At 47.6% G+C, this 16,697-nt stretch overlaps 1 protein-coding gene across 4 annotated transcripts in view; it reads right to left on the minus strand.

Annotated features, from left to right (window-relative positions):
* FAM207A (family with sequence similarity 207 member A) overlaps positions 1–16,697 on the minus strand; it is a 34,912-nt gene that overhangs the window by 3,885 nt on the left and 14,330 nt on the right. For 2 of the 4 annotated variants that reach the window (XM_035893970.1, XM_035893966.1), the window contains exons 2-6: positions 15,784–15,852; positions 11,645–11,798; positions 9,374–9,666; positions 6,498–6,566; positions 3,993–4,081 (exon numbers count right to left, since the gene is read on the minus strand). In XM_035893970.1, the coding sequence (XP_035749863.1) occupies positions 6,526–6,566; positions 9,374–9,666; positions 11,645–11,798; positions 15,784–15,814 (519 nt within the window). In that variant the 5' untranslated portion in view covers positions 15,815–15,852 and the 3' untranslated portion in view covers positions 3,993–4,081; positions 6,498–6,525. Of the gene's footprint in view, positions 1–2,098; positions 2,297–3,968; positions 4,082–6,497; positions 6,567–9,373; positions 9,667–11,644; positions 11,799–15,783; positions 15,853–16,697 lie in introns of those variants that run through there. The other 2 variants (XM_035893967.1, XM_035893969.1) reach the window with 2 other exon arrangements.

A 16,697-nucleotide genomic window follows, 5' to 3' on the forward strand; every position in this document is an offset into this window, starting at 1 on the left:
CTACCCATGAGCTGCTGGTAAAGGAGAATCCCCTTCCACCCACTGCGTTGGGTGCTTTGTGTGTAGCAGAAAATATCCGCTGGTATCACCAGATGGACAGGATACCCAAGCTTCTGCTTTCAGACATGGTTCTGTGAACAGCCTTCAAGGGCAAAATCACCACCAAGAAAGAAAACAGCTGTGACAACTAGCCCCAGATTTTTCCAGTCCTGAGTTTGCAGTGCATTTGGTGCTTACTCACCTCTTGCTAAGTCTAGAGCTGCCGGGTCGGGCCCCGCCCTCCCCTCCAGCACAACTACTCCTTACAGCTTGGAAGCTATTTTTTCCCACCCTGCTATCTAAAAAAAAAAAAAAAACCAAACCACTTGGTGTGAAAGCTTTTATCATCCTGAAAACATGCCAACTGTGAAGGCGACTCTGTGTCTCAGACGCCCGTTTCCTGGCAGATTTTAAGTCCTTCGCTCAACTGCTACGATGACGGGGGCAGGAGATGCCTGCAGCAGCAGGCAATGAACTGTAGTTTCAAACAGTCACATGTTTAACTGCTGCTCAATACCCAGGAGACCAACATTTTCAAAATAGCTAAGAGTTAGACACACATCCAAGTGATGGTGTCAGCCCACCCAAGGTAAAGAAAAGGTGAGCACGTACTGCACAGTGGTGCTGTGCATGGAGGTGAAGGGCCACGAGCATGGGCACAGCTACCAGGCAGTACTGAGTGAGGTCACCCAGCTCAATACCTCCACCTGGTCAGTCACCTCTTTGCTTCTTAAGTAATGAAGCTTCAGCTCTATTGGCTCCCACTGGTTGGAAGGGAAAGGATGGGACCCAGCAACCAGGCTGAGCCGGGGAGAAGTGCTAGATGACCATGCTGTTAGTGTCCCATTTTCCAGTGATGAACTCTGGCCATAAGCACCACAGCTGGCAACCTAAAGGTGCTGGGAAGTCTACATGTAGGCTGAGACACAGGGACAGCCCCTATCTTGATGCCACCCTGGAAGAGCTACACAAACCACAGAGCCCTTCACCCTAGTGATGCTTTTTGGGGTTCCAAAGTGCTCACTGCTGGTTTTGCACACAGAAATACCTTTTCCACTCCAGCCCCAAACTGCAGGGTCTCTTAGAAAAACTGCACAGGATGAGAAAAGGACACAGTCCTGTCAGGCTTTACTCTTTCAAAGTGGTGATCTTTTGGCACATGGCCCACAGCAAAATCTACCCTACTACCTATAACTAGCCCTTCTGCCAGCTGAGGATCTTCCCTAACATTGCAATTCAGGCCATCCAAGCATTGATTCAACCTGTAAAAAGAGAACTAAGTAGTCTGCGAAGACAGGAATTGATAGCCTTTCAGATTTGTTTTCACCCTAGGGAGAAGTTACTAAGAAGAAACTGGTCTGGAACAGAGGTGCGTGGGACAATCCAACTAACTCTCCAGAGGCTTATAAGGATGGTCAAGCTCTGTGCAAAATAGATGGTGCCCAGGAAACTGGTGCATGTCAAATGAAATCGCTACTCCCGCTGGATCTCTGCAAAGCACAGCCATGATGCACCACATGCATCTCTAAGGGGAGGGAAATGATCTCACCCGTACACAACCCAGGATGGCATTTTATACTTGCCTGTGGCTTCTCCCCAGCTATCACACTGATTTGTGATGGTGCAGAATAACACATCACCACTGCTACGAAGGGAAGTGTGAGGGCACAGCTCAGCTACTGCATGACCCAGACGTACAAGGAGGCCAAGGCTCTCCTTGTGCGTCATGTATAGTCTAAAAAACACAAGACAAAAAGAAAGCTGCAAAGCTCCTGCAAAGCATAGAAGACAAGCAGAAGTCCTCCAACACGCCATGCAAGCTGCATTCTGTTCCTCCTGCCCTCCAGATACACCTCTCTATCGCCCTCACTGCCCTGTTCACTAACAAGAGAATCAACCTTCATCCTCCTTTGTACTTTGATGTCTTCACCTTCTTCATCTCTTGCCTTCCCTTCATTTAAGCACAAGGATGGCACCTTTCTCAGTAGACAGCTAGCTATGAGACAAAGTAAAGGGGTAAACAGTGGGCTTACAGAGAAAACCACCCCAAAAACCTTACCTTGGTTCAAGTCTTAGTCACATCTTGGGCTGTTGGGAGCATGCAAGAGCAGCTGCAGGCCATGGGCAGGAGGTGCCATTAATGCATAGCCCCATCCAAGGCCCAGCTCTCCAATGCAGTGCTCAGCTTGCATAACATAAGCAGGGGAAGCACGTCTGCAGCTGGGGCTGGTGTTCAGAGCTTAAAATCCAACATAGCCTAGAAGAAACACAATCAGATACTGCTAAGAGAGCAAACAGGAACCAACCAGGAGGTGGGGAGATACTTCAAGTTGTTTGACCCCACCACAGCCCTCTGCTTTCCACAGCCTGGGTCCTGCAGAGCATTACAGCATGCCAATGAACAGCACAGCAGTGTTCACCTGCCAGCACTGACGCAGGAGCCATCAGGGGAGAGGGGAGCCCTGCCAGCCTGAGAGCAACAGGGTGGAGGATAGGACATAGCCAGCATCTGTGGCCTCTGCCAGCAGGACTCTCCTGCCAGGCCTTGGGGGAGGAGGGGTGGCATGGTGACATTACTCTAACAACAAGCAGCATCAGCAACAGCATCTGCACTGCCGGGGCTAAGAGGCAGGCATTAGAAGTAATTGCCTTTGTTCAACAGTGCCAGCCTAGAGGAATGGAAAAAAAGCAGCATTACTAGCGATGAAAGAGACAGGTATGATCAACATGCCTGCCACTCCCATTGCAGCTGGTTTTAGGCACTAACTTGGGTAAGAGTCGGCTGCAGCTTCCATGCTCTGCCTGGGCACCAGAGTAAACGTTTCAGATGGTCATCACCATTGACCCAAAATAGGCAAGCAGGTTTTCCAAAGTTAAGAAGCATCAGAAAACTTTTTGTATGGTTCAAAAGACAGCACTGACATTTTAGGGTGTCAAATTGGGACCATCTCAAATAGGGAACAGCCCTGTCTTCAGTTGTCCGCAGGAAGATTCACTGGAGTTTTGTGAAAATTTGTGTTTGTTAGAAGGAAGGGCCTCCCCCCGCTGCAGCAGTTCCCAAACCCAAACACATAAATGACTGGCTGAATTTCACAGCCTGCAGCCAGGACACGTTTGGGGATTCTTTATATAGGGCAGGCCAAGCAGGAAACAGGCCAAAAGGGATCAGCATCACCCATGGAAAGCATACACTTCCAGGGTAGAAGGAAGGCAAATCTGTGAGTTAGATGTGATCTGCAATGATTTCACGTGGCTTCTGTTACACGCCGCAGCATCAATCTAGTCGTTCACTGTACCCATTGAAAAAACCCATTCTCTTAAATAATTTTTCCAGTGATGGGAATAAGGCCATATTTCAATTAGTATTTACCAAAACAAGAGCCAGACAAACTCTGTACCATATGAAAGTGTGTTTATTCCAAAGCTAAATTTCTCAGATAAAGCAATGTCTCTGAACAGCAGCATCAGTCCTTATACAGATCTACAACAGCCTTCTGGGCTCCAGGGCTTGGGGTCTTGAAGCATCTCAATAGAGCAATAGGGAAACCTTTTTCAGAGTTGTCAGAAAGGGGAGGGAAACAACAGAAAACAGATACATTGGCACTGGCACAATTTAAGAAATCTGCTCACAAGAAGAGAAAAGGTGTCAAGACACTTTGCAGGGAGCATAATGTCTACACAACAATCTCGCAGAACACCCTGCTCTCTGCAGGCTGCTTTCCAAGGAGCAGCTGCCACTGTCAGGAGAGAACACCATTATTCCTGCAGACAGAAAACAGGACTGTTGGATTTAATAATCTGCTGAACTGCTTCCAAGGACTGAAGTGGCTAAGAGGTCACATTAGTGATGTGCTCCTTTGCAGCCTGGAGCCCTCACACCAGATCCAGTGTGCACGTTTTGTCCCAGCTGACACCCTAGAGGGGTTTACCTTCTTCCTCCTGCCTCAGACTCTTGGAGAGATGTTCACTGATGACCATGAGGGGGTTGGCTCTGTACCTGGGATTAGTGATGACCTCATGAAACCGAGCCACTTCCTCTTCTCTGAGGAAAGAAAAATAACACACAAATGCTAAGTCTCATGCAAATGGAACTGAGCGGATAAGAACAGAACTCATAAAGCAATGGGTTTCTATAGACAGAATGATCCTGGGTGTAAACCTCAGAAAGGAACAGTGCAAGAAATAAACCTAATTTACCCAAGGGCAAAGCCAAAATTGCTGCCAGCTTCATGGGAGCCAAAGACTTGATCTCATGCCACAGAGACAGAAACAATCATGTTAGTGTCCAGCATCACTTGGAAATGGTTTTTTGGGGTTTGTTTTTTTTTTTTTAGAGCTTTTCCCTAGTAAATCAGGAACAAGAGACTGGGGGTATCTGGTAAATCCCTAAGAATGAAAACTACTTCAGAGTGCACTAGCACAAAAGCAGATTCTGCTTTTGAGAGCTCATCTACTGGCCCTCCTTATTACTCAATGTAGAGGCTTGGTAATCCTATGTGTCACATACTAGTTAAACACTGTGGGAGGAGCATGACTGAATTACTTTGCATGCTTGGTCACAGCTGGTTGCTGTGGAAATAGTCTTGCCTTAAAAAGCAAGCAAGAGGGGAAGAAGAGCAGAGCAGGAGGAGTGTAATAAAAGAAGTGAGTTTCGACCTAAGTCACATCCATTGCAACCTCCCCGTCTCCCTCAGACAGACTGCCAGGTTCTCCACAGCCCAGCAAGACACACATCAGCATGTTCTTAGCAGTTGCTGTGGATCAGCAGAGTCCTCATCAGCTTGCAGCACTCAGCTAGTTCTCTCCCTAGTAGGGCTCTTTCTGTTTAATGCCAGCCTTACCCCTGACAGGGGAACAGAGAGAGAAGCCAAACCTGAAGCTTAGGTTGTGGCAGCTGGGGCAATGGGGTGAGGCTTAGGGAGCCTCCAGTACTAACTAATGTCCTGGAAAATAAACCTCAAAGACCTTCCTTCAAAGTTTTTCCCTCCCAAGAAGCACAGACTTTCCAGACCACTATGGTAGAATACACGCCACTACTCAGTGCATCTGTGCAGTTTTGTTCAGAGGAGAAGAGGGGGGCACATGGGATCATCAGCTTGCTGATGCAGAAGATTGTGGTGGAGTCGCCTATTTCGATGTAGATCTGTATACAAGTCCCTCCTCGAGCAACATTCTTTACCTATGAGTTCCAGCGCAATGAGACACTCACTGGTGGCACTCAAGGCCAAGGAGGGACTCATCCAGGAAGGCAGAACTGAGCAAGAAAGGCATCCCAGTACCGACACTGGCCAGTTTCAGACAGAAAAGGGTATTCATCAAAGAGCGTGCTGGAGAGCAGTGCTGAGATCTGTAGACTGACTGACTGTTCTCCTCAGCCTCAGCTGAGGCTCAGAACTCACGGAAATCCTGGAAATAGGTTATCACAGAAAGCAAACACTGCCAGATCACAGTGCCTAGCCCCAGGAGAGGTGTGCTGAGGGGAAATTAAGTTCTTGATGCCTGGTGGCAGTATAAAGTATCCAACAGATTATACAGAGGAATAAGGAGTTGCCAGGAATTATTCAAAAACATTTAGGACTTCATTCTACAAGAAAAGGTTTGGCAGATGCCAATGGACAGCTGTCCTCATAAGGGACGTACAGCATTTAAGTTAGCATCCCAGAGTTGTTCCAACTGAACAGCTGTAGCTCCTGATGCTACACAGTTCCAGGAGCTCCTCACCTATACAACACGGGAGGCTTTCCTGAAGGTCATCAGCTAGAGCTACGTAGGCCTCATGTCATAAGAGACTGAGCCATACCTAGATGTTACAGCTCTAACTCAGCAAGCCAAGACAAGGGATGTACCACCTCAATGGTAACTACATTGTCCATGCCACACAGAGGGACACAGTACAGACATACTCACATGGTACAGCCAGAAATGACAACTGTGGCCAAGAGGAACAAGATGATAGTTGGTGTAGGTTTGTCTTGAAACCCCACACACCATACACAGGAGGCCCAAGCCATCACTTTCTTTTCAATAAGACAGGGAAGGTGAACTCTTAAAAGGAGCAAGTGCAGTTTCCTGTGCTCTCTTCGCTTAGATGTTATATGAGACAGAAGTGGAAGCAAACTGAATTCCATTTAGAATTGACTGAGTCTGGCAGGGACTAATACAGAAGGACACCCACAAACATCCTGCACTACATAAAGGGGAATATCAAAGCTGCCACCTCTTCCAGGGCATTCAGGTGTGCAAGACTGAAACACTGGAATCAGTTGCCTACAGAGGTTGTGTGATCTCAATCCTTGGAGATCTTCAAAAGCCGTGTGGACATGGTCCTGGGCAACCAGCTCTAGGTGACCCTGCTTGAGCAGGAGGGTTGGACCAGCTGACCTCCAGAGCTCCCTTCTAGTCTCAACCATTCTGTAATGTTCAACAGGAACCGGACACTCTGGTAACTGGGTACTTACAAGAACTGGCGTTTCTGAGCTTGTTTCATCAGACAGAAGTCTGCTGGTTCTGCCTTTGCTCTGATGTGGCTGTGGAGAGAAGAAATAGAAGAAGTGAATGAGTGTTGTAGAGAAGTAGTAATTTAGCAACTGCTGTGAAGATGGAAAGAGCCCAGGGATTCTGTATCTGCCTTCCCAGAAAGTATAGGTAATTGTCCTGTATGGAAATTGTCCTGATAGGCAACTATTTCCATAACCAGACAGTAATGGGGATGCAAATTCCATCCGCTACACACTGACAACAGTTCAGGAGTCAGGACTAAATGGGCAGGACATAAATGCACAAGAAAAATTGGATCACTTAATTCTAGAACTGGTCACGAGCTGTCTGTGCCCAGATCACTTTCTGCTTATCACCAACCTCCAGGTCAAACTGATACTGTTGCTTAGAGAAAAGATCCCATCGAACTTCCCCTCACCACCACGCACACGTCACCTGTGCACATCTCATGTTCCTTCCTAATGCTGCCAAGCTCCAGTGTCAGCAGACATCAGTTACAGACAATGCCACGGTTACTCATCAAGAAGAGGGAACTGCCAACCCTGCTTCAAGTCCTGTGGTGGGACCACTAGAGTATAAGGTGTCATTTATATTTTAAGATAAAGAATGGCAATATTCCTGTCTCCCTGTGAACACATATCTTCACCACAGGCTTGCCAGTTTAAGTCAGCTGCAAACAGACTAACTAAAGAGTAAGCATAACAATAAAGCTTCAGCTTTTACCACCAAAAAGGTTTTGAGAACCCATGAAGTTACAAGAAGATGGACCCATGGGAATACAGGATGGTGCACTATATGCAGCTGAGGCACAGTTGCAAACACAGATCTGCACTCTTTGCACCCATTTTTTATTCCTGGACAAAGTCCAAGGAGACCAGAGGTGTAATCCCATCCTGCATAGGATGCTGCAAGCATGTGGTGCCTGATGCCAAGCAGTGGCAGAGATTTACTGCAAAGCCAAGTGCTGAGCCCAAGCAAGGGACATGCAGGAAGGGCAGCGACTGCTTTTGGGACTTGAAGTGCACAAGGGGAGTTGTTGGTAGAACAGGACATTAAGGAAAGGAGAAGAAATGTCCATTCTTCAGCATTCCACAGATACAGAGGTGAACAGGAGAAGCAAGTGAGGAAGAGGGTCTGCCTCTACAGAGCAGCTCCCTTCTGATTTGCCCTGGGGCTGAGGGGGGAAGAGGGTCTGCCTCCCAACTCTCTGTTGGGGCAGGGCTCAAGGAGGAATCTTCCCTTACTGGTGGGTGCTGGGGCTCAGGGCCTTCCTAACCTCATCCGCCCCAGAGCCCTTCGGCTTTCTCAAGGTTAGGAAACATGACAGTCCCTCACCTTCTCTTCAAGATAGCAGGACCTGGTCTCTTGTTGGCAGTGTTACAGTGATGTCCTCTTCCTATTTCCTTCTCTGATCCACTACCCTCCATCCTTCTATTCTTTTTTTTCCCCATTCTTTCTTTCCTGCTCCTCCCTTGCCCCATATTCCTTCACCCCACTCACTTTCATCATTCCTCTCTATTCAATCAGCTCCTGCTCCTTTTCCTCATCTCTCCCTCTCTCCATCCTTGCCCATTTTATTTTTCCTCAAGGGGGATCCTGGTGGACTCAGGCTGTTGAGGACTGCTCTCACCACTGCCCTGGTCACATCTGACTTACCCTCAGCCCAGCACAGTGTGCCCCAGCATCAAAGCTCCCTGCCAACCCAGACAAACACAAACAGCGTTGATGTATGTCAGCCAGCCTTTGCAGCGCAGAGCCTGTGCATGAAAGGGCAGCCAGGCAGATCAATGCCTGCACACTGCTTCTGTACCCTTCAGTACCTCTCGAGGTCACCCCGGCACTGCTGCTGTTACACAACAGGCCTGAGAGCTCACGAGGAACAGCAATCAGCAAGAGCTGACAAACAGCTACAGGGTTTGAGCAGGTCCCGTCACACTGCTGCATCCGTACTGCAAGACACAGAAAGAGCAGGAAGCATGTCTGCTCTTTTCATGTACTTTACTGTTCGGCACAGGAACAATTTCTTGTCCCAGTTTGCCTTCATCACTCACAGAAGCACAGAGAAATCACTTCTAAAGTTGGATTCCAACCCACAGTCACGGTTGCAGGGGCTTGCCAAGTGTGCCACCAAGTCACCATGGCAGTCCCTTCAAAGATGAGTACTTATACAGAAGGTGACAATGCTTAAAGAAAAGCCTTTCGAGAGTACATCCCAGCCCATACAAGACCATGTGCCCCTGAGTCTGTGCCTCTCTGGACAGCTTCCTCTGCAACACACCATGAGGGCGTGGGGCTGCTTCAGGCTGTGCAACCCCACTTTTTCTTTAAGCCACCCCACTATTTTAAAGGGCTTAGTGCTTCTGAAGGCAGTTCCACTCAACAGCTCTGCCCCACTGGTCTGGCATGTTCAAAAGGCTGCTGTCTGAATTTCCCCCACTAAACCACCAGCACGCTGCCTGCTCACTTGGACCATGTTAGTAGCCCTGTTCCGTTACACTTCATTGCCTTCATTCATTATAGAGCAGAATAAAAACCTCACTGTAATGCTCTCTTACCCAGCAGGAGATCAAATTCCTGGAGAATCTAATCTTTTATTAATAATGCTGACAAATCACCAGAGTATTACCCTTCATTTATGTAATGATTCAAATCCTATAAAAGCCTCCTCTGATTATTTCAAACACATGCACACACATCCTCAGCAGTCCAGGAAGCCACAAGCCAGCAAGGGGAAGAAGAGCACTATAGCTCCTCCATGCCAGTACCTAGGGGGAGTGATTTCTGGCTGGCATGTCAGAGGCAATCTGGGTGACATCAGTCAAAGCCAAGCTCCCACCTCCACTGTGCCGACTGCAGATGGTGCTGGCCAGTCCTGAAATTCTCATCCAGGGCAGCTGTGCCACAGGCCCACTGGGCTTTCTAGACACCAGAGCCTTGCAGCTGAAGTGAAAACAGAGCCAGAGTATGAACTCAGGCTTCCAAAGGGAGAGAAGGGCTGCCACACTCCCACAGGAGGTCTGGGTTTGGAGAGAGGGAGCTGACCACTTCTCTGAGGATGTCAGGCTGGAGATTCGTAAAAGACCACCGAATGCTTCCACATGTGCCACACATCCTCTGCCATGAAGCATTCTACAGAAGAGAAGAGCGATTGCAGTAGCTGGAAGTACCATTTTGGCCAGTATTCTGCCTCGAAGCAGCCTGCAGCAGATGGCCAGAGAGGGATAAGCCAAAGGCAAGCATATAGCCACATCCTCTCCAGTATTTGCAGCTCAGAGAACTTGTGCCAGCTGCAGTTTATATACACGCAATAACCCTTCATGGAGCTCTCATTGGATTCGTCAGGTCTCACTTGGACCTGCAGGCTTCCCTCAGCCATGACATCCTGCAGCAAGAAGCTGTGCAGAGCAGTGCACCTCCTGCTTGCACTGAACAAGCTACTCACTAGCTATGCTTGATGTCCTTTATTTTTCATACTGGAAAAGAAGATGAACTACTTCCTAACCACATCACAATGGATTTTATACACTGTTACATTCCCAAGCCTCTTTGCCTCTATCTCCTGTCCAGGCTGAGAACTCCCCAGCTCACTTAGTCACCCCTTGTGCAGAAGCTGTATGAGATCCTCCAGTGTTATCCTTGTCTCTGAGCCTTTTCCAGTTCTACTCTATCCTTTGGCTGGTCCAGAATAGCAGACTGCAGTCATACCATGTATTTGTGCTAGATTATTTAGCCTCCCAGGAAAGCAATCCCCAAAGGAAGAACCCTACCAGTCCTCCCTCCCCTGTACATACTTTCTGTAAGCCACTCTCCTGGATAGCAGCAGCTCAGCCGCCAAGGGGGCTAGGGGAAAATTATGAGGGGGAATGACACTTGAACACAACCTGGAGCCACAGAAAGGGCAAACCTTTCAGGCTCAGGCTAAGCCCTGGCCCTGGCCCAGAACTCCATCCAACCAAACCGCAGTGCTCTACAAGACTTGAAACTCTGCACGTACTTTTGCTGTTCACTCCCACTGAAAGAGAGGGCAGGCTGGACTGAATGGCTGCATAAAGAAAAAAAAAATAAAATGCTATTCAAAGAATTAGAAGCCAAGTTAAGAAAGGAAATATTTTCCCATGCTTAGATGCAAGGTTCATAGCTGCTGTTCATCTAAGCAGTGGTTTCCAGAAGCACAGGGAACTGCCAACTCAGCCATGCTCTATAGGTGGGTGTCCCACCCGGGTCAGAGTTTATTTCTGAGGCATCCAGCAAGTCACAGGAGGGTTCATGGTATCTCCAAGCCTTGATCTGCAACCAAAGAAGAGGATGCTTTGCCAGACAGCCATCATCTTGGCTGTTCTCTAATCCAAATGCTTTCTTATTAGGATCAAAACAAGTTTCTAGTTCCAAGCATTACCGAGCAACTAGAGAGGAGGGACAAGTGTTTGTGCAGCACGTAGAGCACTTTTATTCTACACTGAGGGAAGCAAAAGCAGCTGCAACACTGACCAGATGGTCAGGCAGAGCACTGCATTTAAAAGGAAAAAAATATAAGGGCAACCAGAACCCACCCTACGACTGGCTGGGATGGTTGACATGTGGGTGGTAGAGGATCAGAAATAGCCCTTCTCTTTCAGTACGATAAAGGGAATGGAAACACCATCTTTCTGCTCTTGTCCAGAGTCAAGCCGATGAGGTGAACAAAGAGTCAGGCCAGAGCATCAAGCTCTGCTCAAAGGACTTGCACTGCCCCAGGAAAAAGCCTGGAGGTCTGGAAGGACAGAACAGCAGGCTGCAACACCTCAAGCCCAGATTCTCAGCTGAGCTCAGCAGCATTACACTCTGGACATTTGTGCGTCACTCCCGCAACTCCCAGGACATCTGGTTGCTCCCAGCCCGTCTCATGCCAAGCCTCATCTGAGCAATACAGTTCCCCTCTTAGCTGTGCATTCAGAAGACACATTAAGCTTTTTTTCTTGTGTCAAGTGAAGCATGGGAAGGGGCAAAATGGAGTTGAGAACGAGGCCCTGTTCTCCTGACCACTGGCACCAAGCTTGCATTGCCTGTAGCTACAAGCAGAGCTGAAGGGCACGTCATCATGCAGGAAGAATCCCTAAACGGCACATACCTCTTCGATGGCTTCCTGCCCCTGCTACCTGTGGTCAGGTCAGAGAGCTCAGGTAGGGCTTCCATCAATGGCTGCATGTCTCCCACCACAGGTGTTGCTTTCCGCTTTGCCTCAGCTTTTTGCTTCTGCTTGGCTAGCTTCACACTTTCTATTTCTGAATCAGAAACAAGAAATTACTGGGGGAATGGGAAGCATTTGCAAGAGATAAGAAATTCATAGGCTGCTTCACCACCTACAGGAAAAACAGGCCAGAAGTGATTTAAACCAGAGAAAGACTGAAAATAATGCAGCTGGGTAGTTCCCTCCCTTGTTGTGTTTGCTTGTAACTATATACAACTCTACTGACATTTGCAATGGGAAACGAAATCCCCAGACTGATTTTGTCTGAACTGTTCCCATTCATTGCTCAAAGCAACGTGGCACAGGAGTCCTGGGGTAGAAATAAACACGCTGACCTTGCGTGGAATTAGGAAAGAGAAACAAGAGGGGAAGGGACAAACCAAATACAGTCAGCTCCACATGTAGCATTAAACATTCACAGCCCCACCTCTGCTTTGCTGTTGGGACAAAACAATGGTCTCCTAGCACAGGCAGAAAAGATTTTAATTTCAGTTGTTTATTTAGCTTGGAGTACGTCAAGGTCTCAGCTTCATGACTCATGGTGGAGCTCAAGATGCTGGATAAACTGGGCCCTTAGAAAAGCACTGCACCAAGCGGCAGACACAGAAGTGGCTGGCTTTTCCTTGAGACCATGTTTACCAGTCTCCCTGCAGCAGCTCTGACCAAGGAGGCTGTGGGCACATAACGTTCTACAATGTTACGGCAGTCTTCCTTCTTGGCCATGGGAGGTGGGCATTGAAAGCTTCAGGCTTCTGCCTTTCTGCCTCAGTCCTCAAGGCTCCCTGGTGTAGAAAAGCTGCCTAAGCCTTACAGAGCCAGCAGCCTCTGGGGTGAGCCCCAGAAAAACATGTTCTCCTCCGGGACAGCCCACAAAAGCCCAGCACTGCTACAAGACTCCAGCTGAGATCCAAGATGCCCCAACCTGTTCCAGGAGTCCCTTGATGATGCCCCCAGAAACAGCTAGAGCTCAGTGGGATCCAGGAGCTCCTTTTCCTTCTGCCAGCTGATCATCAGGCCTGGAAACTCACTGCATTGCCTTGTCACCCACGAGGGGTACCAGAGCTCCTGGGCACATGATGGAGGACTCTACCTCTTCCACATGCACCCAGCAGAGGCCATAGTGGAACAGCAGGCTTCTGCTTATTGCCTTGGACAATAACCGTAGTGCAAGGATGAGCCTCAGCACTGAGCTAGAAACTCCTTGTCTGGATACGATGGAGCACAGTGCCAGCAGCCGTGGGGCCAAGCTGGCAACAGAGGGAGGCCAACAGCTTCCAACGCAGTGTGGCCACAGAAGCAGGACTGAATCAGCACAAGTATTTTTGGTGGGAACACGAAAGCAGCCAGCCCCATTCTACACACCACACGGAAGATGCCACCTGCAATTCTGGGTCTAATCATGCCGCCCACATGCAAGAAAGCAGAACTCAAATTCACTGGCTAGCTGCTGGCTCCTTTAATATCTTTGTCTCGTTCACATCCCAACTCAGCTGAGTTGAAGAGCAACAGTTTTTCATGAACTGCAATTTAGCTGTACGTGGATGTTTGTGACAAATCTGGATTGTAAATGCTTCTCACAGCAATCCCTGCCAAGAACACAGCTTTCTGTTCTGCATGACTTTTTTTAGTCAGCTTCATAAAGCCAGGCCACTTCAGTGCTTTCATAAACAGTATGTGCTTAAAATTTTCAGACACCTGATTCTGTGCAAACATCCCAAATTCTTTTCCTATGAAGTCTTGTTCGTCTGAGGAGCCATGTGATGTATGTATTTTTAAATATGCATACTTCTAATGTCTGAAGCATTACATAATTTTTTCCCTCTCTAGTCTCTCCTGCAATGATTTATTGGAATGGTAGAAATCTCCAAGTTTTGCATTTGCCCTTAGTTCCCAGGGTCTTGGCATCCAGTGTGGCAAAAGCAGCCGTGGGACAAGAAGAAACAACAAACTCTTGGGAAGATTTAGGAAAACAGAGATGTAATGATAACAACTTCAGTAGTCCAAGTCATGTTCTCTTTTGGGGGGCAAAGACTGCAAAACCCACAAAGAATTAGCAGAGTTATCTGCATCAGATAAAAATCATTGTGTTTCAGTTGTCTGCAGCTCTTTAAGGCCATGATGATGACCTCATGATTTAAGGTCATGCCAATTTTCATTTAAAAATCTCCATCTCTGGAAATACCAGTTCATTTTATCCATTAGCTAATGATACTAGTATCTGTTTCTTTATTGATGTTTATATAAGCTCTTTCCAGCTATTCCATTTTTCTCAATAACAACCTGTACACCTGGTACTAACACTTACTGACTTTTCTTACAGAAATCACCAGGTACTTGCTACTCTTAGCAAAGCATTTGCTAGGGAATGCTGGTGTTTGCCAACTGGCCACAAGTTTAGTGGGGGAGTCAAGAGAGCCAGTAATTTAGGTACTTCTGTATCTGTAAAGCATTTGTAATACCTAGTATCTTCTAAGACACAGAGAATTTGGCCTGAAGTTTTCTATCTTGGTGTTCTCCTCAAAGTAAAGCCTCTGCATTTTATTTGTATTCCCTCAGCTTCATAATTTCAGAGATAAGAGAGAAGGAAAGAGGCCATGGCAGGGTCAAAATAACATAAGCAATCTTGAGAAAGGCTGATGCTACAAAGGCATATATGCAGGAGAGCAGTATTAAGAGCATGTAGGGATCCTGCTCCTGGGCTTTTCCAAAGTAGCTGACCTCAACTATGGGAGCAGTGCTGTCACCTAACTGCAGAAGACATGAACCCCACGTACCCTTTTTACTGTGGATTCTGTCATAAAATGCTGCTGAGGACATGCGTTCCTCCACAGCACCTGGTACCAGTCCTGGTACCAGGGGAGGGAAAGTTTGGCTGTGCTCCAGCAGTTCCCTCCTCTGTTCCCACAGTAGTATTAGCCAAGGAGAGACTTTCAGGAGTACCAAAATTGCAGCTGGCAAGCCAGACATTAGGACTAGCACAGCTGTCTAAGCTTTTTGCCCAACAGGGACACCAAGGGCTGCAGATGTCTAAGACATTTGGAAGTTGTTAGCTGGTGATAGGAAGGACGTTTCCATCACACTCAGTGTTAAATTATCAGCTTTTTATGTAAGAGGAGCCAGAGACACCCTCACTGTGACTAGTAAAATCACAGGCTCATGGATGTGAGCTCAGAGCTCAGCAGCAGAGAGCATATGGTGTGGCAGAAAGCCACATCCCTCAGCCCCAAACACAGTCTGTCAGCAACTCTGTTGGGCAGGAAGGTGTTAAGGGAAAAGCCTGTCCCAAGAACAGCTCCAGGTGGCAAGAGGAATCCCTCTGATACACAAGGTAGTGCAGCATCATGTCTTTATTGTGCCGAGATACTTGAAGCAAAGATACAGACGCTTCCCACGGGAAACAGAAGCATTTCTGCCATGGGCTGGTTTTGTTTAGCTAATATTCACAGCCTCTAGAAAGGGCAGACTGTCTGGTGAGTTCACTGACCTGTGGCAGTTGGGAAGAGCAATAACACAACCAGCAGCGTCCAGAGACCTCCCTTACTGAAAGGCAGGAGGGTCCACTGCAAGCTTTCACCACAGAGTCTTGGGATTAGCTGGCGGCTGTATGAGGCTCAGCTCCAGGCTGTCTTACCGTCCCCACAGCTCCTCAGGGAGCAGGAGCTCCACTATACAGCTAGTCACATTTGTACCAGAGCTTTAAAAGATAAACATGCTAAACCTACATGGGCACAGTGTCCTATCTGGGTAAATAAAGGTTTTATGTAGTCACTTATATTACACATGGAGTGAGATCAAAAGCAGGTTTGGGGCAATGACTCAGTCTCAGTGCTAAACACTGAGAAACAATAACCTGGGACTTTTACTCCATGTCCTGGGGAGCAGATGTGAAGATTTCTGAGAAGCATCAGCCTCCCCTAGCACTACCCAATGCTGCCACCCACACCCCACGTACAGAGGGATCCAACAGAGCCATGCTCTGTGATGCCTGCAGTACAGTCATGTTTCAGAGGAGTACTTACTCTGTAGCCATCTTTCTTTCCTCAGCTTCATTTTTTCTTTTTTAGAAAGAACCGTTTTTTCTCCTAGACCTAGAGGAAAAAGAGAGACATTGAGATGGAGTTTAGCTCCTACACACAGATTCACTGCTGGACACCTCGCAAAGATAGCAGAGTCCGTAATATTTTGTTCAACACTTGATGATTTTGAACTTGCTGGCAGGTCAGCCAGGCTGCAGGCAGGCTGGGGGCTACACCACACCTCAACTTTTAGCAAAGCAAATCAAACCTGACTTGCTCTTGGTTAAGAAATCAGTACCATAGGCTCTGTTTTCTCAGGCCAGGTAGCTCTTTGAGAAAAGCTTTTTGAGAGACCCTTGCCCCATGTCCTGCACTCCTACATGAACCTGGCCTGGGGAGCCAGCATTTCTCCTGAAGACTAGTGATGGGAGGACCTACAGGTTACAGAACTGGGAGCAAAATGCAAGTTTTAATCTGAAAATATGCAAGCTGATAAAGCTAAGAAGGAAAAACATGGGCTGCAGACATGTGCAAGGGTAAGAGGGGTAATGGTGACCTGACATGGCTATTGGCATCACCTGCCCAAGCAAATGGCCTTAGTGCCCACCCAGACAGCACATGGCAGGCAGGCAGGCAAAGGACTGAAAAGGGTCTGAAATACCCAGAATCGTTGCAGCCCTAAGGAGAAGCCAATTACTAACAGCTTGTAAAAAAGGCTAGTACCTACTACATACCAAATTCAGTATTTGGAAACCAGCTGTTGATCTCTGATATCCAATACCAAGAAAAATAACACAGGAATATTTTTACTGCAGATCTGTTGCAGATGCTATAAAATCTTATTTCCAGTGTTTAAAACAAAATTTACTTTAGTCAACCTTCCTCCTGAAATGTGCTGGGAATCCTACTACAGGAAT

This window comes from Egretta garzetta, unplaced genomic scaffold (assembly GCF_000687185.1).
Source record: "Egretta garzetta isolate BGI_Z169 unplaced genomic scaffold, ASM68718v1 scaffold875, whole genome shotgun sequence".
In the NCBI taxonomy this organism is placed as follows: domain Eukaryota; kingdom Metazoa; phylum Chordata; class Aves; order Pelecaniformes; family Ardeidae; genus Egretta; species Egretta garzetta.